At 34.6% G+C, this 24,567-nt stretch overlaps 1 protein-coding gene across 3 annotated transcripts; it reads right to left on the reverse strand.

Annotated features, from left to right (window-relative positions):
* Positions 1-1,940: 1,940 nt before the first annotated feature.
* Positions 1,941-24,474, reverse strand: LOC127858718 (tetraspanin-18-like). 3 transcript variants are annotated; one of them, XM_052395952.1, is made up of 9 exons: positions 24,339-24,474; positions 11,434-11,509; positions 11,007-11,115; positions 9,527-9,639; positions 8,326-8,400; positions 7,301-7,411; positions 6,416-6,622; positions 4,095-4,178; positions 1,941-3,479 (listed from the first exon to the last, which is right to left on the reverse strand). In XM_052395952.1, the coding sequence occupies exons 2-9, from the start codon at positions 11,500-11,502 to the stop codon at positions 3,417-3,419; spliced, it is 831 nt and encodes a 276-aa protein (XP_052251912.1). In that variant the 5' UTR covers positions 11,503-11,509; positions 24,339-24,474; the 3' UTR covers positions 1,941-3,416. The 3 variants fall into 3 exon arrangements, with proteins under 3 accessions (XP_052251912.1, XP_052251911.1, XP_052251910.1); XM_052395951.1 differs by lacking the exon at positions 24,339-24,474 and adding an exon at positions 19,535-19,687; XM_052395950.1 differs by lacking the exon at positions 24,339-24,474 and adding an exon at positions 14,887-15,029.
* Between the last annotated feature and the right edge of the window lie 93 nt (positions 24,475-24,567).

Here is a 24,567-nt window from a genome sequence, read left to right on the forward strand (position 1 = left end):
ATAAATACCAGGTATCCAAGTGGTTTTCGCGCAATAATTCACAGCGTGACCCTACTAGCGATTCCAGCTTAAAAAGAACCCAAAATACAATATGCCTACCGCAGTAGCCCTTCCTGAGTAACAAAGAACACAACAACAACAAGAGGTCATGACCCCACAGTTTCGCATTTGAAAATGGTCATATTCTTAGGATTTAATGCAATTTGGGGGTACAATAAGGCCTATTACCCTCAAATTTGACATTGAAACCAACCCTTTCCCAATATTTCACTTTTTGACCGGGGCCAATTCGCATATTTCTGCTTCCTACCGTGTACTGCTACCCCAACACAGAGGTGAATGTAATGTAACCGTCGTGCAAGAGATTGATTGCAGACTTAACTTGATGGAAAACAACTCTGTTTAACTATAATGATTTCACTGTATGAATTAATTCTCTTGTCAGCTCAAATGGAGACATTTTACTAACTCTTCGTTTTTCATCGAACCTTAAAAACACACATACGTTCAGATTGAATACATGATTGAGAGATTAACCCATGTATGCCTAGTGGACTCTCCCATTTTTCTAAATTGGCTCAATTTATTTCCAAAATTAGGGATGTCTAGTTTACTTATTTCTATACTTAGAATATTTCTTACAGAAATTCCTTTCAGCAAACAGCGCAGACCCTGATGTGGCGTCTCATCTGGGTCTACGCTGTTTGCCAAGGCCTTTTTTCTAGACGCTAGGCATAAATAGGTTAAAACGAGAAAATAATCTGCATTAAGACGAAAAGAGTCACCTGCTTACAGTATTTTGTTTTACGATGGCAATTATTGACTGTTAAATATTTTTTCCAAGTTTTGGCTATACAACGCATTGTCGTAAACGAACATACTCACTCGATTACCATTAAACATTTGGAAATACTAATGAGCAGTATTCTATGAAAAAGGGGTTTAATGCATGTGCGTAAAGTGTCGTCCCAGATTAGCCTGTGCAGTCCGCACTGGCTAATCTGGGACGAGACTTTCCGCTTTTCTGATATTTTTCGTTTCAAGAAGGTCTCTTCCAAGCAAAACTCAAGTTTAGGCGGAAAGTGTCATCCCTGATTAGCCTGTGCGGACTGCACATGCTAATCTGGAACGACACTTTACGCACATCCATTAAAAATCTTTTTCGCATATAACGGCCCAAATTAAAAAGAAACTTACTTTTCTGGCACTTTTTAATATTGTATTCTTTGTGCCGTGAACATGACCCATGCTAGTAAATGCAAAGTTGACTTGAAGGATTTTATCCTTAATATGGGTGTGGCAGTGTATCTAGGGATGGCTTAAATTAAAGAAAAGAAGAATAATATTCCATAGGTCAATCCATTAATTAAGAAAATTGTGGATTCTAAATTATCTACATAGAACTTCTATGGACTGTTTTTACTTCCTACATATCATATAACACCATGTTCTTGCGTTAAGTTCTTAAATCACAAAATGAATATGTATACTTGTAACAAGAGCGTGTTAATTAGATGAAAATTAATTATGCTCTCAAACAAGTTAACCGACGAGTGTGCCGTTTGATATTTCGCATAATTTACATTTTATAAAGACAATTAAAACAGCTGAAGTGTTTCAGCATATACTATCACATGTCATACAATTCCAGGAACTTAATATATATTTATAACAAGAGATGCGTTTGTCAGAAATACAATGCCCCCTTCTGCGCCGCTTTGAAGCCATATATTTGACCTTTGACCTTGAAGGATGACCTTGACCTTTCATCACTCAAAATGTGCAGCTCCATGAGATTCACATGCATGCCAAACATCAAGTTGCTTTTTGTACCCTACTTTTTGTACCCTACTTTTTGTTCCCTACTTTTTGCAAACTTCTACGAATTGTCTTTGTCTTTTTCCTCCCAGATAAAGGTTTCAAAATGAGTAAGTAAGACATTTGTGGAATATTTATTTATAAATATTCAGAAGTTATACAGAAATTCTTATGCGTAAGAATTTAAAACAACGAAGGCTTTTGCTACGCATCAGAACAAAACTGTTTATTGACCGATGAATATAGAGAATATGATTTATAAATATTAAAATGTACAAATGATGTGCTACCTTAATGAAAAAAAACATAGATTACACGAAACATAATGCGTAATTTATTTCCACTTAAATAGGCAAACAAGTCGGGTAGGTAAGTAAACAACAATTTTTTTCGATAACTTATTTTACGATTATCAACTTAAATAATTATATCTAGTAATATTCGTTTTTGTTCATTTTGAATATAAAGGAATATTATGGAATGTTGCAACAATTAAAGAAAGCATAAAAGTCGGCACAAACATAAGGGTAGGTCTAGTTAGTGGAAACAAAAAATATTGTATGCCGTTCTATGCTGCCCGATGTTTGGCTACTCTTAACAGAATTGAACAGAACCTACTATTTATGTTGACTTAAGCATAACAAGCTTGTCGTCGTATACAAATACATAATAATTTTACAGGCATGCGTGGTGAATATAAATTATTACAGTGTTCAAATTACATACATCAATTTATAATTCAGGGAGAGAGTGCTCTATTTACAAGTTATAATGTGACATGGAATACATATATAGGCATTACTACATTTGATACATCCATGGTTAACAAACATCATGTAACAAGAATAGTAAACTCAATTGTTAGTATAAGCTATAGTTCTTCATAACATATCATGTGATAATAAACAATTTGGTATCTCTTTTTTTTGAAACACGTTATACAATAGATGGCTTACTTTGTTAGTGTCGTTTTCTTACTACTTTTTAGGAGTTTAATACATGTGTACATACTAGGTCGCTTGTTATAGTCGCTTAACGATTGATCATGGTTTTCGCATAACATGGCGGCGCGTACTTTGTCTTTTATTTATATGAATATGCGAGTGAAGGATAACTCTTATCTAAAAATAAGGCAACAGTTCGCATTAAGTAACTATTGCAATCGATCATCGATTATGATTAAAATATATGCAATTGAAACTTTTTAAGAAATGGCTAATAATAATGTTAAATCATTAGCAAACTATGTTTTAAATATTTTCCCCTACAAATGCATTCATCTTTTTATATAGCTATTGTTGTGTGTTCGAGTGTAACCAAGCTAATTTTGTTACATTAAAATGTATAAAAATATTATTACAAAGTATAACAACAATCATTAGATAGACTTTAAAGACAAAATTAAAATATTGAGATACGTGTATCTTCTATATAACGGTCAATATTTTATTGAGGTTGCTAAACATGGTCAAGCATGAGCGATCAAATGGAAACATGACATTACAAACAAATTGTGACGATCGCCTTAAATATCAGTCTCTATTCAGTCTCTTTTCAGTCCATAATCATCTGTCCTCACTCGTGTTTCACTAGCGTCCTCACTTCACGCTCTCTGCTCGAAGGGTACTGATGATGCAGCAGGCAAACACGACACACAGTATCTGCAATGCCACAAAGCACATTAATGACATGACACCTAGGATCTGCAGACACACCAAACAAACAATATGGCAAGACACGCCGTATCTGCAAACACAAAAAGCACACACGTGTTACATTCGGATTTTTTTTCAGCTACGTAATGAATAAATATTGATATCATGTGGCAATAGTTGCTCTTTACATGCTACACTTTATTTGCTATGTAATATAAACATTTATTATATTTTCTTAAACATGAAATATAGCTTATTGAATGTTTTCTTTTCCTAGTATTACCTTTTATTTGACTAACCATGCGCGTAAGGTAATTTTGTTAAGTGATGTCACCCGATATAAAAAAGCGTGTAGTTTTATCATACGGTTTGCGTAAATATTATTTTGTCTATGCTGAAATCTAAATTGTAAAAGCACGTGATGAAAGGATATTTCACTCGTTGTCATTTCATTCCATGATTAATTAAATTTGTCCAGGAAATGTGTAAGTAAGCTCGCCTTCTCGCCAACGTTTTGCATACTAACCGCTTTCTTACATAATGTATGTACTCGTTTTAAATAAATAGACGTAAGTATAAGCAAAATATGTGTTCGCATTTCAATAAGCAGATGTAACTTACCTCCAAGACCAAGATTCCGGCTGCGATGCCGATGACGACTCCGATGCGACTTTTCAGGTAGTCCTCAATAGAGGTCCAACATGGCTGAAATTATATAAATGGTTCCCAAACATTACAATAATTAACCAATATTTAAATAAATGAACGATTTAAAGCTTACATTTTCATCAATGACAGAAATAATGTGTCGGACAAATGGAACATGTCAAATGGGACCGTTTGAAAAAAGGAACATGTTTAATGCGATAAAATTCATTAAGACCATGACATATGGGGTTATGTTACACGGGAACATGTCCAATAGGGTGATATTGTTAAGAATCATGCCTAATGTGATTATTTTGTATAGGATCCTGTTCAATAAGCTAATGCTCATCGGGATAATGCCAAACGAGGTTATTTTAGATGGTATCATGTTCAATAGAATAATATTTATCAGAACCGTCGGGGTCATGTATACATAATGAGATTTGGTTGAATGGGATCATTTTTATTGGGATGATGTCCAACACTCCAAAAGCTTTTAAATAGAAAATGATCCCACGTTTAATGATCAAAATTCATTTAATGTATAACAATATTGAAATGACGATTTTATTTGGATCGCGTTTCAATAGTTGCTAATCAATAAAAAGTGTAATTAACATAAATGAAGGTTTATAAACTGACTAGCGCAATTGTTAATTGCTGAAATCGCTGAAACGTAAATTTCAATATACTGGATTTTAAGTTTATTATTGATTTATTAATTTTGTTTTCGTGTATACGGCATTTAATCAATGGGATCCCTTGCAATAAATGGAGGAAGTGGAATCCGCTTAATTGTAAGCTACGGAGTGTTTATAATCCTCAATACAAACATAATGTAATCGCCAGAAAAAATAAGCACGATATAAATATTTTTTAGCTTAATGTTACTTATTGGTGACTCTCTGCATTCTTTTTTAAAGATACAGTTTGATTACTTACTGTTTAATTAAAGATGCTAAATATGTTCAGAAAAGTGTCAATTTCTCCTGTTTTCAGCAATACGTATGGCAATGAATCATATTCCACACATTATTAATGCATCCCTTTTGGTAAAATTGATTAAAACAAAAAAATAGCAGTCGTTAATGTCTTTATTATCCCCCACCATAGGCGGAGGGATATTGTTTTGGCGTTGTCCGTCCATCCGTCCGTCTTTCCGTCCGTCTTTCCATCCGGCACTTTTGTGTCCGGAGCCATATCTTGGGAGTGCTTAGGCGGATTTCATTGAAACTTGGTATGAGTATATATATATGGATAAGAGGATGATGCACACCAAATGGCATTGTACACCATCTGTTAATAACGGAGTTATGGCCCTTTGTATCTTGAAAAAAATGCTTTTTTGAGCATCAAATATAACACTTTTGTGTCAAGAAGCATATTGGCGGGGGAAATCAATTCAACGAATTTGCTTGTTTATATACGCTTTGACTTGCTTTGTCGGCTGACTCCGAAAATATTGTTATAGACGTTTACTTTTAACTTACGCCCATACAGGACTGCTCCGAAGAGCTCGGCATGCATGAAAAGCAATCAGTTTACATCCTAAATGTTAACAAACATACATTTTGACGAGCATGATTAATAAAACACTCTTTATTTATAAGATGACCTCAATGTCAATACTCATTATTATACAAATAACTATAAACATCTTTTTTCTACAGATTCAGCATCTGTGAGAATGGCATCTGTGCTTATTAAATATATTCATATAACGTTACCGTAATCGCTATGCCACAATGTTTGTTTAGACTCATAACATTGTTCTATATCAAACCCCGGTCACATTAATTGTATTGCGTGTTGACATAAAGTTTTAAAATTAAGATATTTTCATGTATCGCTAAGTTGAAAGATAATGCCGTTATAAGTCACTGTTATTATGTGCACGTGAGCATCGGACCAGTTTTATATTAATTACACGAACATTGAGGGCCGATACAATACATTTAAAATGAAGCATTATCAGGAGGGAAGGTATTGATACTTAGAACTATTATTTAAAGGGGCATAGTGCGCATTTTAATCGCTGGACTTTGTGTACATGTTATTTAGAAACTTTTAACTACTTCTTCTCCCCCCCCCTCGTCCGTGAAAAGTTTCTCTATAAAAAAATTCTAAACATAAACATGTACATATTACTGTGCGTTAATAAAAAGGGGACTTATATGTTATGCATCGATTGATGGAACGATTTCGATAGAAAATTCTATTTGTGAGAAGATAATACAGAACAAGCCAAGTTAACAGTTTAAATTAAAGGCCAGTCGATTTTGCCTTACACTCACCTTATTCATATTGGAATTGGTGTCGTTTGGGTCGTAGGGACAATTTTTGTCTATCGGATCAAATTTCTGGTCTTTCAGGAATGCGTCCTTGTCAATTAGTTTGCAACAGGTTGGTGGGATTTTCATAGTAACTGATGTGTTCACTGTCCTGTTCCATTTTGTTGCCCCGTAGAAATCTGTGTAGCTGTCGATACCACAGCACTGGAACTGTAGTGCAAAATAATACAATACGTATCGTTTTGTTCTTACTATTACATATGTTTTGTTCACAGATTTTCGTATTGGAAAATGTAAACACCATAACTTAATGTTTTGATAAACAAATATTTAATATTTGATATGGTCGTATAGAATAATAAAAAAAATAAACAACATTTAAGTATACAATATTGCTTCGTTACCACAGAGGCAAAATCTAACTCGTTACAATCCAGCCTCTCATGCTTCAGATTCAAAGATTCTCTGCTAGTAGAAGGCAGATTTTCAGGCTTATCGATGAAAAAAGTGGCAGACTCTTTATTATTTTACCAGTTTTGATTTATTATTATTTTCAACACTCATTTGTCAGCAGGGTGATCTAATATAATCTATGCATTTATTTATATTCCATGACATTTGGTTAAATTGTTATCTTGTCAAACTGTCCCTTTAATGCAATACATATAGTTTTGTGTTCATCGTGACCAATGCGCTTCAGGTATTAGCCCCTCCCCCAAACAGTCACATACGCTGACAGTGTGGAGACATTTACATAATCTCATAGTGATCACACTAGCTTTACTATGCATTATTTCCGAAACGATCAATAATTAAACGTGTGTTTAATTTTCAAAATGCGTCTTTTTTGTGTGTACAATTCATTTTGTTAACTTTACGTTTACTTACATACACTTGGGCGTAATCCAGGCCCAGCGAGAATTCCTCGTTCGTGTCCACCTTTCCCTGGTACGTGCTGTTAATGCTCTCTTTGAGGAACGATTTCACCTCCGTGGTAACCTGGACATACAAAGCAACATGAATGTGAAACGTCGCTGTTTATACAGTTGATTTGCTGGCATACGCGAGTTTAAATATGCAGTCTTTAAGTTTGTTGTCAATTAGTAACTTTGAAAACAAAGCGTTTCGTATAGGCCTTTTTCCTATAAAAAAATATTAAACAGCAACCATATATTATTCAAAATGTGTAATGTATAGTTCTTTATGCGCACGATGGAAGCTCCTCTAGACTTTTAGTAATCGTATACTTCTATATTTCACCAGTCTTAATCTGCATTTTAATGTATATTCGAATCCTTGAAAACCTATCTAAATTCATCGCAATTGATACCTCTCCTGTATGGAAAGAACACTATTTGGAGACATTCAAATTGCTGGAGGTTGAGAACTAACGCAAAAACTAAAATGCATAACATTCTTGTTTAGAGATTTTTTAACTCACCTGCCATATACGTACTCGTGTCACACTTTCAAATGTTTCTGTGCTATTTTCATATTTTATTTTGCATGTTCCAGTTGAAATGTGCTCAATATTAACACCAATTAGCTTTTAATTGACCATCACTATTTTGACTCATATTTTGTCAGAATATTTTCATAAAATAATGATGTTTTGTTATAATACACCAGCATTCCAATGCCTGTTGACCTTAACATAGATTGTAAGTCATTACAAAGAGAAAAAGAACAGTTAAAAAAATATTAAGATTTTTCAGAGTTTTTTGCCCGGATATCTGTAGGGATAATTAACTAGCAATAAGAAGCCTGAGTGTTTATAAGAAAAAAGATGTCTACACAACCAACGCTGGTATCAACCTGACCTTAATTTTGCCGTTGAATCAGTATATAATTTCGGTCAAAGTTTGCTTTTAGAAATATGTGCACATACCAAACATATAGGGATTTGGACTCACCTTTCCCCTGAATGAAGCTGCAATCGCAATAGCTGCAATCTCCAGAATAACTATCAACAACAGGAATATGGCGTACTGGAAATGAACAAATGTCATTGGTAGTAGAGAAACATAAACTGAGATACGCGGCATTGGTAAAAGCAAATTTTATAAATTTGAATAAATATTTCTTTTTATGATACTATACTATACATTGGGTAATATTATCATACAATCATCAATTGAATTCAACTTTTTCGACATGAAAACTTTGTATATTAAGGTATTTTACTAGAACATATATCAGCCCCTCTATGACACATGTGTAGTAATGACACACTTCTGTGGTTACTTTTAATTGTAATCAAATTCATAGGATCAGATACCAGTCCTTACAAGTAAAACAATAACTGCGACGATTACCGTCCTAAAATTATGCTACAAGCGTCCGAAAGCATACCGATGACGGTAAATATATAATTCGATATGACGTTAGTTCTACATGTCGCGTAATCGGTGGAACACAATTACGTACACGAGTCTATAAAATTGTCATTGAAATTGACCTTCGTTGATTTATCTTTAACACAAACGCTTTCAAATGTTCGTATTGTACAATATCAAAGCAAGGGCTGACGAGCTTGCCCACAACAAACAAGTAAATGTGACCTATCTAACATGTCCTGACCTACTACTGAAGTGAATATTTAGAGCTACATGACTATCTACCAAACATGGCTGTATTCGATTTTCGATTGGTCAATATAACTCCACCCTCGAACGTGCTCATTGTTGATTGCCTGATTCGCTACATTGCTGATTATATCACGTAGTTAAAATTGCCCTAGATTACATAAGCGCGTGTTTTGATGTTGATAAGCGTATAATTCCAGAGGCAGGAAATTGTAATCTGATAATTTATCATTTTGGCATATATTAAGTTAACTAATCATTTTGGCATATGTTATGTATACCATCCTTAAGGGGAATGTTTGTTTGACCTAAAAGTCATATTGTTGGTCTGAAATGATAAGTTATGCATATGGGCACCCCCGTTTCGAATCATGTTGGCATCTAGTATATATACTAATAATTTTGGCATCTGTTACAAGTCACATTGTTGGTCTGAAACGCCATAACACATGCGCATTAAGGTTTGGATCTTTGCTTTTTCCTTACGTTACATACATTATTGCTCGTAACGGGAAGTGACGTTACATACCAAGCACAACAAGCACTGGCTCTGTTTAATTGCGCCGCAACATCCGAAGAATCCGATTACCAGAATGCACGCCCCACCCACAAGTAACACTATGGCTGCAGATTCCAACAGTCCTGCAAATATGAAAAAGGTATTGGCACTATTATAATGTGTGACTAACGTAAACTGATTAATTAAATAAATTCAAATTTGTAAATATACGGATTGCATGGTCATGTAAAACATAAATGAAACAAGTACGGTTTTTATAATATGACAGTAATACATCTTTTCGTTCAGTAAAATGAAAAGAATACTCAAACTGGATGTCGAATTCACGATCTCCAGTCTTATTTTAAATGACAGACACACGTTACTGTATTATTAATTATCATATTAAAGAATAAATTAATAATATATGAATATATGATTTAGTATTCATTAAGACGTGATCAGCTATAATAAATGTCAAGAACTGTGAAGAATCTAAAACCGATCAACGAAGTTTTTAAGAACACATAAATTTAATGTTAAAGTAAGCATTCTGATCTACAAAAGCATCAATGAAAATAATAATCAAAACTAAGGCATTCGCATCATCGAATACCCACGACTAATTCATTCCGTTACTCTCCAGCATAAGCCGTGGGGCAATATAAGCAATACACGCCGTTTTGACCTTATCTGTAACCTTTCAGTAGACCAATGAAATCGCAGTTTACAAAATGAATACTCTTCGCTTTGGAGGTGTCAATGCCTAGCCGCCGTAGAAAAGAATGTGTGTTTTGTTGTAGCATTATAAAAGGGAAAAATTACAGAAATATGTTATCAAACACATCTTTAAATTAAAAAGACATCGCGCCCATGTAAGAGACTAGAAATACTTTTACTCTGAATGTCGTTTGAATTCTCAATTTTAAAGTATTCGCATGCAAGACGAAATTCCATTTCTACGGACGACGCCATTTTGACAACAAACCCGAAGTCTCTATAGTACGAGTTGTATCATTGGTACAAAATATCCTCATCAAACCGTGAGGGATCTAATGAAATTACTGGATTTGACACACTCTTAAACGGTGAAAATAGTTCGTAATGTCCCGCGGTCGATAAATGGAGAGTAGCGGAATGGGTCGAACGTAAGTATCCGACGATGTGGCATTCGTAAACTTCAGAAATAACACGCAATTAATAATCTGTGCATAACTATGTCGGGCGAGTTAGGCGAGTGAATGATGTGAGGACGGTCTAGCCCATTCTCATGTTCACTCCACGGCCGATTCACTGACGTAGCTTTAAGGAGCTGGGGTCATTGAAATATGTCTACGACCGTCTAGCCACTGCATTGAGTATGTGATTGAGATAGAGCAGTTTGCAGCTTCTTTAGTGTCTATTGCGTAAATATTTCCACTTAGAACTGTTTAACTACTGTACAGGCACCTTATGGTGACTGAACTATCTTTGCTATGCACGGTTCATAAAAAAGAGTACACGCACTTACCTATGACATCGAAATTTGAGCTTGCTGCGCCGATCTTGGTCAAGACATTCATCTTATTTTTGTCGGCTAGAGCCCATATTCCGAGACCAAAAGCTGCAGCACCCAATACCTTTCGAAGAAAAATATATGCTAAATGTAGGAATATCACAGCAGCATCCTCTGATAAGTTTGGTCAGCATCAACGTCAGTATAATTATCCTGCTCCGAAGTATCATCATCAATCATCCTCGACACATGCATTGACATTTTCATCATCAGTATCGTCATTAACATCACCATCATTAAAAAGAATAGTCAAGCATACAAATTCATCAAAATTATTGCAAGCATTTAAGTATAGCATTTCTATGTATCAGCTCTACCAGCAAAATCAACGTCATCAAGTGTCCCAAAACTTTTACTTGCATTGAATACGAAAGGTACTCACGAAAAATATAAAGTTGATAATGAACAACAGGTACTTCATCATCTTCTTCCCACAGCTTAATTCCACCATTTTAAATCTGAAAAGCAGTAATAATATATACAGCTGCTAGAGTTTCCTCTACTACTTCTACTACTACTGGTACTACTTCTACTTAACTACCACTACAAGTAACCACTGCAAGCACCATTACAACCACTGCCGCCGCTACCGCAACTACTACCACTGCTTCTGCTACTTCTACATCTACCTCTGCTTCTACTTCATCATCATCATCATCTTCTTCTTCTTCTACTACTTCTACTACTTCTACTACTACTACTACTACTACTACTACTACTACTACTACTACTACTACTACTACTACTACTACTACTACTACTACTACTACTACTACTACTACTACTACTACTACTACAACTACTACTTCTACTACTACTACTACTACTACTACTACTACTACTAATAATAATAATAATAATAATAATAATAAAGTACTAATACTAATACTAATATTAATACTACAACAACAACAACAACTACAACTACTACTACTACTACTACTATTACTACGACAACTTCTCATACTACTACTACTGCTGCTACTGCCGCTACTGCCTCTACCGCTGCCACTGCCACCACTGCAACCAGTACAACCACTACCACCACTACTACCACTACTACCACTACTACTACTACTACTACTACTACTACTACTACTTCTACTACTACTACTACTACTACTACTACTACTACTACTACTTCTACTACTACTACTACTACTTCTACTACTACTACTACTACTACTACTACTACTTCTACTACTACTTCTACTTCTTCTACTACTAGCTTTGTACAGCAAACCATGTATAAAACGACCAAATTATTACTGATTTAGAACAGTTACAAAGTGATAACTTCATTGAAACTCAGGATTTTAGTTGCGGTCGTAATGGTAATCTCTGTTTTATCAGTCAAAACTGTAGTTTATCTGATTTTCGATCGTCGGTGATCATATGTATGATGTGCAACTATCAGCTAGTATGCACGTCGATGTACACGCTTTTTAATATATGTATTTTCCAAATTAACAGTTATTTGTGACTCTCCAACACTGTTTTTTTATCAACATGTTAATTTAGTTTATACAAGTAATTGTTTTTTTCACCACTCGTAAAATTGAAAGCTAATGCGAAATAATATATCTAACCTGTGGGCATACGATGGTAATAGAATACTTAGCATATACATTAAGCTTAGGTATGAAATACATGTTTCACTAAGGTTTTATCCGCAAGTAAATTAATAGGGATACATTTTGTGATGAATGTTCATCTTTTATACAGGTGTTTTGAAAGGGTTGTTGTTCAGAGCTCTGTTAAATTGTTTTACGCTCATTATCGCGAGGAACAAAATGAACTTACACGAATAATGTTAATTTTACACGAGAGCATACAGTAAATGGGTACAGATGAAAAATGCAGAATATGAAAGTAAACGGATTTGAGCACTCTTGCATACTTTGCTTACAATAGCCAAAAAACAACTACTCAGTACAAAGGCCACATTGAAATAGTTGAGAATCGGAATCCCACATGTTTACCTTAATGGTCTTTGCATTTAAACAATAACGTTTAATATTGCATGTGATTTTGAAAGGAATTTAAATATGTAAGCTCATAAAGTATCCCCGCATTAGTTTTTTGTTTTCAGTACGAATTATGTAGGCAATAAGTTGATTATTTACACGATAACGCCAAATATTTGATTCAATTTACATAGGAATCAATAATTCACCTATATAAGTGTACAAACATAGCGCTTGATAACGAATTTATTTTGGCATGGAAAGTATGATACTTTTTTGTAAGTCAGTGAAAACTTAACCGGAACAATCTTTCAACGCACATAATTATATATCAAAAACTTCTCTTTATTGATGGAAATCAATGCAATTTATATTCTCAAAAGGGTATCAGTTAAGTTCGATTGGATTCATTTAAAAGTCTAGTCGTTGGCCATTTCATGCTCTTAACTGGCCTGTGTCGCAAAACGATTTGATGCGATCAAATGTTTGTGGATACGCCAATTATGGGGTAATCACGAAATTAGATACTAGCAGTCGAAACATAATTGAATGAGGATGTATTGAATTTTGCCCAATTGTGATATGAGAACTCACTTCTTGCAACAGCTGGTAAATATAAACAAGAGCTGTCACCATATGATGACTTATCCCCCCTATAAACGCTTGATAGAAGTTATGAGCTTTTTTCGAAACCTAAACGCAGATTTCGAAACCTAAACGCAAGTTTAAGTTCAATGCCTTGTCCATATACACATGTATGCCAAATATGAAATTGCTATCTGAAGCGACATAGAAGTTATGAGCATTTTTCGAAACCTAAACGCAAAGTGTGACGGACAGACGGACGGACGGACGGCCAGTCCTATCACTATATGCTCTCCTTCGGGGGCATAAAAAGCTGAAACCTATGTTTTGATGTTTCGTTCAAAAAGCTTATAGAAATAGTTTGTAAGCAATCAATAACAGGTTTGACGACTATGTATACCCAATCTTAATGGACGCTTTTTTATATCAACTTATTCCACAATAATGTACATTAATTGTATATAATGAGAATGTTTTTGCATGCAACCTTAAACTTGGGCAATTTATGAAGAACGAATAAACATGCAAATAGCTTCAAACCCTTGATAAACACAAGCATTGACATTAAATTGCATTTAATGAAATATGCCATTATACTTTAATCAAAGTGCTTTAAAACACTTTAATACTATGTGCAAAACTTTGACCTCGCTTTTTAAATTTAAACTTGAAGGCATGTATAACCTTAATATAACAGAACAGAACACTCCTACATATAACAGCTCATCACGATTCATATTATTAGACAGTCATCCATGCTTGAAGAACAATAGTAATTAAGATATTAATACAGTTTGCGTCAGATTATTGTGTGTTCATACAAAAAATGAATTGAGTATATTAACTATCTTGTCAACAATCAGTGGAAATATGAAAACAAACAAAATACATTAATTTTATAATAAACTTAACATGCGAATAAATGCAAATTGTGGTTGAATTGTGTTATATCTATGCTACATCGAAAAATCATATAGTTTTAAATAACGTTTTAACAGCAGTTAACAAATTGTGGTATGATTAATGGTAAAGTATTTATTGATTATTTCTAAAGTTTGTTTAAAGTGTCGTATAGTAGTAAAGGTAAAGCAGGTATTTCAAAAGATTTTATGTAAAGATATTGAACGAAAACATTTCGTGAATTAAGAAGGAAGGAGGAAGCCGGAATGAAGAAAGCAATGAAATACAAGAATGAAGCAAAGAAGAAATGACGGAGTAATGGAAAACAGGGAAACAATCATACACCAATCAAGAGCTATGAATATTTTCCAATTGTAACATACCACTATTAATATTCCGTTCGCACAAGATAAATGCCCGACTATTCCTCTACTAATACTAGGCGAAATGTTTGGGGGTTTTCCTGAACGTTTTTATTTATCCCGGTAAGACATAATCAAACCCAAGCGTTTTTATCACCAGGTAATTTAATTCTACGAGCTTACGCGAACGGAAGGCTGATAACGAATGTTTAATGTATGAGAGGTATGAAGTCATTCACCATTGAAAATCAATACCATACCACGTGATGATGACTGGATACGCACGTTCTTTGTTATTTCGAAATATTGGCTGAAGTGGACATAATATAAACATGGTTTACTACTTATGGACATTAAGTAGTTATAAGTAAAGTGTTTATGTCAAAACCGGAAAAAACTATTGAATATATATAAAGTATAATATATTAAACCCAAAATATTCCTTTTGTATTTACTAATAAAAATGTAACTGGCTTATTCTATCTTATAAAATATAGGATATAACAATTGCTTGGCCTCTAGTACGATACTTTATGATACTTCATAGAATTTAGGGATTCAAAATTTAGTTTGATTCTATTAATAAGCGCAAGTCATTCCAGTCATATCTCAAAACGTCCCATATTTATATATATATGAAATGTATTTCGTTGCGGCCTTTAAATTCAAACCCAAAACATTTTTCAGTCGTTAAAAATTATAGGTTATATATGATCAATACATATTTTACATTTAAAAAACATCATATAGCGGAAATGATAATTCTTCCAATACTGTTAAAAATTTAGATTATAATGCTACCAACGCCCACATAGATTTCATACACCTACCCAGCAAACCTAACTAAACCAAATTTCAAACAAAATCATAAATTGCCCTCTATATTCAATAAAAACAGGTTACGCCCGTATTCAAGAGTCAAATTAGAGCATTGTACTGAGATTCGCAATTACAAACACGGACATTAAACTCGGTTACTGTACAGCGCAGGGCCGTACCCAGGATTTTTTTACTGGGGGGGGGGGCCCAACCGGGGAGGGTTTGGGAGGGGTCCCCCCTCCCTATATATATACTTTTTTTAATTTGGCACTTTGCAAGGTGAATTTTAATGCTTATAAAAACGTATTTTGTGATATGAATTAATGGAATATAACAAGTAAATCAACACATTTCGGAAGTCTTAAGCTTTAAACATTGGTGTGAATTCACAACAATATTCAAAGCTTTAGATTTCCGAAACTTACAGGTTTAAACTGACGATTATCCACATCAACTATCGTATTGCTTCCACCATTGTTTTCACAAATCAATTACGTCACAGGTGTTTTTAATCTGATTTTTTGGGAAGGACCTTGCCATTTTTGAGGAAATAAATTGCACGAAACGCCTTTTTGGGGAAATAATGAAAGTTTTAAATAATTAATTTAACATACTGTTAAATTAATACTGTTTTCAAACAAATTCAAAGAAAGAGATAATTTAAGTATACAATATTTTTCTACACTGGATCAGGTTAACTTATATAATGAGATCGATTTGTTGTTTCAATTTTCATTTTTTTACCAATGAGCCATTAATAGGTTGATATTACTCAATTCTCGGTACTCAATTATTTTAAATACTGAATTCTGCCAAATTCTTATCTGTTGCTCGGCAAATTTATGAATCTGTTTTTCCTTAAAACAAACGTGTTAACTATCTCGTCGTAGTCTTTTTCAGTGATTTCCGTTCAAAAATTATAAATAATCAGTTTTAATACCTTTGTCAGTGTTTTTGTTCCGTTTCAAATTCAGGGCCCTATTCTCAATGCAAAAAGTATATATTGGGACCTAAAAATTCCCAATAAAAGGTTTCAAAAAAAAACACAATTAAACTTTAAGAACGGAAAAATACGTTTAGGGCCTTCTCAAAGAAGGAAAAAAACTTGCGTCGACAATTATCAGACCATAGTCTACGAACTCCTGTAGCAGTTGCTTCCATTCGCTGCACGTATCAAAATACATGTTACATCAACCATCGATAGACATTGTATTCATGAATACAATGGGGGACTGATCGGGGATGTGTGTACAAGGCGATAAGAAAACATTGCCTAGATGCTTATCTCGATTGGCGAGCGTAAATCCCCTTGTTTATCAGGGACAATAAAACATAGCTGCTCTTTTGTTTTGAGGGAACGTGTACTGTGGGCCCTTGCACGAGAGAAAAAATTGCAGTGGGCCGATTATAAAAAAAACATAGTTCGACAGCCAGCTGGGGGGGCCCGAGCCCCTGGGCCCATGGTCTGGGTACGGGCCTGCAGCGTGACAAAGGTAAACCAAATCGCTAGCATTCCTTTTACTCTTCGAAGATGCCAAGTAAGGTTAAAGGGGCCTTTTCACAGATATCGGCGTGTATTGAAGTTTGTCATTAAATGATTTATATTGATAAATGTAAACATTGGATCTATAAAAGCTCCAGTAAGAAACACGAATACAATTAAAGAAAAAGTCACCCTCAACTGTGTTCGAACCACTGACCCCTGGAGTAAAAGCCTATCGCTTAGACCATCTGCGCTCATACAATGAGTGATGAATTTTATGCTATACATAAGCAATGTTCGTAGTATAACAAAATATAACGACAACAACACAACTCTCAAAATTATTCAATCTTTTCGCGTTTCGGCGCTTTAAAGTTTTCCGGTTTTTAAATCGTCAAAAGATGCATATAATTGATATTTTAGAGCATGGTCAATATTCAGAATTACTGTTTTCTCACAAATATCATAACTACAGCAAAAATTTGCGAATCTGAAACATTTTTTTTTATTTTGTTAATTTACTGAAACGTTAAAAGGCCCCTTTAGTAAGAGATGATAAGAGTATGTCTGTGAAGCAACGTTTAACTGCAGACGAAACCAATGTTTTATGTGTTCATGGGTACTACGTTTATATTGATTTAAAATACGTATCAGAACTCCTCGAGGCGTATGAAAGAATACTTGTAATTGCTTAAGGTATTTATCCATAAAACTGATGATTTAGACGATTAATATAAAACGAAAACTTTAAGCGCGCATCCATTAAAATGTACTCTGTTCATACACTGCATTGTTCAGTAGCTAGAGAAGTGTTGAATATTGAACTAAATAATTGCCAAATTTAATGTTGAATGCCAGACATTCAACCAACCGTGCACATTTCATTTCTTTATTTAAAACTATGCATTAAAAAAAATAAAATTAACCACTGATTTTCGGAATATTCTTTGTTTACAAACAAATATATAACTTGCAATCATATTCATTGAGTGTTAATAAAAACTGAACAACCACTGGATTACTTTTGATTTAGAAAGGCAATGCATGCAACTGATGTTTGTACTTGCAACGTCTGTACATATGTTCATGAAAATATCTCACATTTACTGCATCCTATTTGAATAGTTGTAAAAACCAAATACAGTGATATGTTTTCATAAAAATTATATTCGTATGCAACAAAATACAAAGCAATTATTGCATCTTTACATGTTATCACTTAACTTGTATTAATAGTTGTAATACTGCACTCAATTGTATTCTTATAACATATATTCAGAGGCGTCGGAGCTGGGGCGGCAGGGGCGGCGGCCGCCGCCCCAATATTTTCGGCAAAAGGGAAATTTCGGCAAAGTCCTTTCGCGTTTAAAGAAGCAATCCTTTATAAATAAAGTAAATTTGTGTATAACTCGTTAATGAACGAAACGTCGCCCATTTTATGATGTGCAAATGGTCGCTGTGTACATGGCCTAATTCACAAGACGATTGAGTGTAATCAAATATATGTGAATACGTCCGTAACTCTATGTTATCAGAAAATCACAGTATAGCTATCGAAACATAATAAAGATGTATTCAATAGAACCTCATTTTAACAGGACTACATCGTTCATACGACAGCTGGTAAACATAAAAAATGAACAACCAAAATTGAGATAAAATAATAACTATCGACTAAACCCTTCATTGACAACACCTTAATGAAATTGTTTAGTCACTAAAATGAACAAGTTTGGCGATACTATGTCGTCGATCTTAGTGTATCCTTTTTGATATAAACTTGTATTAAGTTCAAATAAATATTTAAATTAATTGTGTATAATAACGATTTGTATCAATACACTCTTTCACTCGAACACGTGGGTCGTAATGTCAACTTTAGCGTACACATGCAAACTGCTTTGGGCACTTTATTAATGTGAACGATGAGGCGTTGACATTAAAATCCATTTACTGAAAATTTGTGTAAATCAATATGACTTAAATTTCTTAAACTGGAATGCAAATATAACAACAGAAACACCCGTTGCGATTAAATTGTGTTATTGCTATTGTTTTGTAAAGAAGAGTCATATTCATGTAACTCACATTTTGGTATGATCAACTGTGAGATATTCTTAAAATACGACTTAAGATTATGTTTAAATGTTTTTAAAGTAAAATGTAGCAGATACTATATGAACGTTTTTAGTATAGAAATAAAGAGCGCTAACATTTCGTGAATTGAAGGAATGAGGTAGTATGTAGGCAGAATGAAGCAAGCAAAAGAAGTCATAAAATAAGGCAATGAAGAATTGGCGGAGTAATGAAAAATGCGGAAATACCATACAGCAATTAAGAGCTACATATTGTTTAATTGAAACTTACCACTATTAATATTCCCTTCGCAACAAGATACAATACTGACTATTCCTCTACTTTGCGAAATGTTTAGTTGACTTTTTTCCTGCACGTTTTTGTTTATCCCGATAAGACTTTATAAATCCCACGCGTCTTTATAGCCCATGTAATGTAATTCCACGAGCTTGCGCAAACGGCAAACTGATAACGATTTTTAATTCATGCGGGGCATTTAGTCACTCGACGACCAATATCAATACCATCAATGTGACTATTACAATTAATATCGCGTGACGATGACAGGGCCCACACGTTTTAATTGCGAAATATTGGGTAGGGATAGAAAAATGTACAAAAGTTTTCTTTACATATAAACATAATTATAGGTTGTGCGATAAATCCAATCAATTTTCAGTTGACCCGAAAACACTCCTATTTTATTGAATTAAAACATACTTGTGGTTGATGTCATATTAACCATATTTAGGATAGAAACATTGATTGGTTTCTATTGTGATACTTTATAGAATTAAAGGGATGGAAAAAAAAACTAGTTTTACATTGTCATTATTTTGTCATATTGTGTCTCAAAATTTCGCATGTTTATTTTTAATGCGGCTTTTAAATAACAACACAAATGTATTCCCCAGTCGTTATAGATAAATAGGCTATATATTTTAAATACAGATAATCAATTTTTAGAAACATAATATAACGGAATATGATGGAAAGTCTACAAAAACTGTTCAAATTAAGATCCAATACAGACAACGCCCGGCACTTGGATGTCATACACAAAACCAGCCAACCAAAGGTTAAACACAAATATCAAATTCCTCCATTTCATCATATCAGATTACGTCCATATTAAAGCGTCAAATAAAAGGGAGTCTCACTGAGATACGCGAGTAAAAACAAGAACATTAAACATTGCCAGTGTATAGTAAATCTCGGGTGAACCGCGTCGCCAGCATTCATTTCCTCTCGTCGAAGATACCGAGTAATGTCCATTAAAGAATATCAATGAGTGTAATCACGTGATAGCCAAGATGGCGACGTCCACGGCGAGACAGTTATTTCTCGCCGTTTTATACCCTTTATTACTTCTGTTTAATTTTAAATGACGCTAACTTTCCAGCCATATAAGTAAAAAGGTGATTAACATTTATTTCGTATTAAAATTCGCTTCATATCTCGACTTTACTCCCAGCAAAATTTCTTAGTGGAGCTGTTATTAGGTCATCCCGCTATGAAATTTCGCAGCGAATAAGGTCGAGATAGAGAGTGAATATTAATACGAAATTAACACTTGCAACTTTCGTGCTGATATGGCTGGAAAGTTAGCGGCATTTACAAATTAAATACAAGTTATAAATGATATAAAACGGCGAAAAATACCTGCCAGTCATGGACGCCGCCATATTGACAATCACGTGATTACCCTCTCTTGAATATGATTGATATTTCTGATAAGTTAATTACAAGTGCGGACAAAACTATTTTTTATTAAAGAAGTACATGTTTAAAAAGTACATGGGTACTTCATTCCTTTTGATTTTAAATACGTATTCGAACTTCTCGATGGGTATGAATTAATATATGAATGTGCTAATGGTATTAGTTCATATAATTACTGATAGAGACGATAAACACAAAACGAAAACTTTTAACGCGCGCATCCATTAAAAATGACCCTGTGCATACACTTAGTGGTTCAGTCGCTCGGGAAGAGTTTAATTTGTAACTTAATAATTGCCAAATTTAATGTTGAATGCCTGACATTCATCCGTGCGTTCACATTTCATTTTTCCTTATTATTTAAAATCATGAATTTTAAAGGAAAACTAACCACTGATTTTCGGAAAATGCTGTTGTTTTTGTTTTTTCAAACAAAATATAGTATGCCCGGTTTTCTCAGAACACGACTCAATTGATCGCAAACTCACGTTCACGTCAACATGCCATGTCCTTTCAAATGATGCACGACCGTTGTGTGACATTTATTGGTAAACATAGGTATGGTATTTGTATTGTTTTCGTTAAATCGATTGCTATTGTTTCATCATTGACCCCATTAAAACATTATATATACATTTTGTATACAGGATATTATACACACACGTGTACCGTGTCGTAACATAGTCTAGCTATATAAAGTTATACTGTAACAAGTTGAACAAGAGCACCGCCTTGCGGGTGCAGACCGCTCATCTATTTTCTTTTTAAAGGTGAAGGGACTCTCATTTTCAATCACAAAGGAGGGAGGGGTGGAGTGAAGAGGGGTGTATAGTGTGGGGGCGTGGACATTTATTACATTATCTTCCAAAAATGCGAAAAAAATGCAAAAAAAACAAAACAATTTCGGGGGGGGGGGGGAGGTGGGTGGGGGGGGGATTCTTGGGTGCGATGGTTGGACGGAATTTCAAACATAAAATAATAAAATAAATATTTGTGTTTTTTAACCATTTCAAAAAAAAATAAATTTGGGGGGTGGGGTGGGTGGGGGGGTATAGTGTGAGGTTGTGGTGGTCATTTGTGAGATGATCTTAATAAAAAAAATAAAAAAATAAAAGGGGGGGGGGAATTCGTGGGGGGGGGGGGGGGGTGGGGGGTATTCTTGGGTGCGATGGTTGGACGGTATTTCAAACATAAAATAATAAAAATAAATATTTGTATTTTTTAACCGTTTCAAAAAAAAATGGGGGGGGGGTGGGGGGGGGGTATAGTATAGTGTGAGGGTGTGGTGGTCATTTGTGAGATGATCTTAAAAAAAAAACTTAGGGGGGGGGGGGGGGGGAATTCGAGGGGGGGAGGGGAGGGGGGGGGGTGGGGGGGTATTCTTGGGTGCGATGGTTGGACGATATATCAAACATAAAAAAATAAAAATAAATATTTGTGTTTTTTAACCGTTTCAAAAAAAAAAAAAATTGGGGGGGGGGGGTATAGTATAGTGTGAGGGTGTGGTGGTCATTTGTGAGATGATCTTAAAAAAAAAATTAGGGGGGGGTTCGGGGGGGATTCGGGGGGGGGGTATAGTATAGTGTGAGGGTGTGGTGGTCATTTGTGAGATGATCTTAAAAAAAAAAAATAGGGGGCGGGGGGAGATTCGGGGGGGGGGGAGGGTGGGGGGGGTATAGGATAGTGTGAGGGTGTGGTGGTCATTTGTGAGACGATCTTAAAAAAAAATATATATATAGGGGGGGGGGGAATTCGGGGGGGGGAGGGGGTGGGGTGGGGGGGGGGGGTATTCTTGGGTGCGATGGTTCGACGGTATTTCAAACATAAAATAATAAAAATAAATATTTGTGTTTTTTAACCGTTTAAAAAAAAACAATTTGGGGGGGTGGGGTGGGGGGGGGGATATAGTATAGTGTGAGGGTGTGGTGGTCATTTGTGAGATGATCTTAAAAAAAAATAGGGGGGGATTCGGGGGGGGGGTGATTTGGGGGGGGGGAGGGGGGAGGGCACGGGGGATGGTTTGGGTGGAGTCTATTGTGGTATGTCATGTAAGAGTAGTTTCGTCAAAGTATCAGTCAAATCTAATCATAAATAAAGAAGTTATGGCATTTTTAGCAAAATTTATTAATTTGACATTGAGAGTCAAGGTCATTCAAAGGTCAAGGTAAAATTCAACTTGCCAGGTACAGTAACCTCATGATAGCATGATAGTATTTGAAGTTTGAAAGCAATAGCCTTGATACTTTAGAAGTAAAGTGGATCGAAACACAAAATTTAACCATGTATTCAAAGTTACTAAGTCAAAAAAGGGCCATAATTCCGTAAAAATGACAACCAAAGTTATGCAACTTGTCATTTTACTGTACCCTTATATTAGTTTGCGAGTGTTCCAAGTATGAAAGCAATATCTATGATAGTTTAGGGGTTAAGTGGACCAAAACACAAAACTTAACAAAATTTTCAATTTTCTAAGTATAAAGGGCCCATAATTCCGTCCAAATGCCAGCTAGAGTTACATAACTTTGCCTGCACAGTCCGCTTATGATAGTTAATAAGTGTTGCAAGTATGAAAGCAATAGCTTTGATACTGTAGGAATAAAGTGGACCTAAACACAAAACCTTACCAAATTTTCAATTTTATAAGTATAAAAAGGGCACATAATTCTGTCAAAATGCCAGTCAGAGTTACATTAATTTGCCTGCACAGTCCCCTTATGATAGTTAGTAAGTGTTGCAAGTATGAAAGCAATTGCTTTGATACTTAAGGAATAAAATGGACCTAAACACAAAACTTAACCAAAATTTTCAATTTTCTAAGTATAAAAAGGGCACATAATTCTGTCAAAATGCACGCCAGAGTTATCTAACTTTGCCTGCCCAGTCCCCTGATGATAGTGAGTAAGTGTACCAAGTTTGAATGCAATAGCATTGATACTTTCTGAGAAAAGTGGACCTAAACGCAAAACTTAACCGGACGCCGACGCCGACGCCGACGCCGACGCCAAGGTGATGACAATAGCTCATATTTTTTTTAAAAAAAATAGATGAGCTAAAAATGCAATTTAACAACTTAAGAATGTGTATAGATTCCCATTTCACAATACTGTTACGCGCTGATATGATATGTTTTACATAATAAGTAAACATATCAAAACAAGGAAAGTTTACATACACGCATGATGCTTCTAACTTTAATATTCGTGTATCTTTTTGTATTTAACAAAAAACGTTCATGCCTACAAATGATCAATTAAGTATGTTATGGCATTTGCATCAATTCCATCGTTAATATGAACTGACATTCACCATTTGACTTTCAAGTGAAATGAACATACCTTTTAAATGCAGTTAAAAACATAAAATGAAAACTCACATATACAGTTTATCCGGTTTGTAATTTTAGATGAACTCCGTTCTTCACGAGCACTTAGCAAAACACAATGTCGAGTATTCACAGTAGGGTTTGAATTTATCATAAACTAAGTTATATTGATTGACTGTACACCTCGCTTTTACTATTGATGTTTAAAGCGTTCGATACTATAAATAGCATAACAATAAGCAAACAAGAATGCGATTAGCTGTTGGTATTTACAACCGAT

The sequence above is a fragment of the Dreissena polymorpha genome, chromosome 14, assembly GCF_020536995.1.
Source record: "Dreissena polymorpha isolate Duluth1 chromosome 14, UMN_Dpol_1.0, whole genome shotgun sequence".
Classification (NCBI taxonomy): Eukaryota; Metazoa; Mollusca; class Bivalvia; order Myida; family Dreissenidae; genus Dreissena; species Dreissena polymorpha.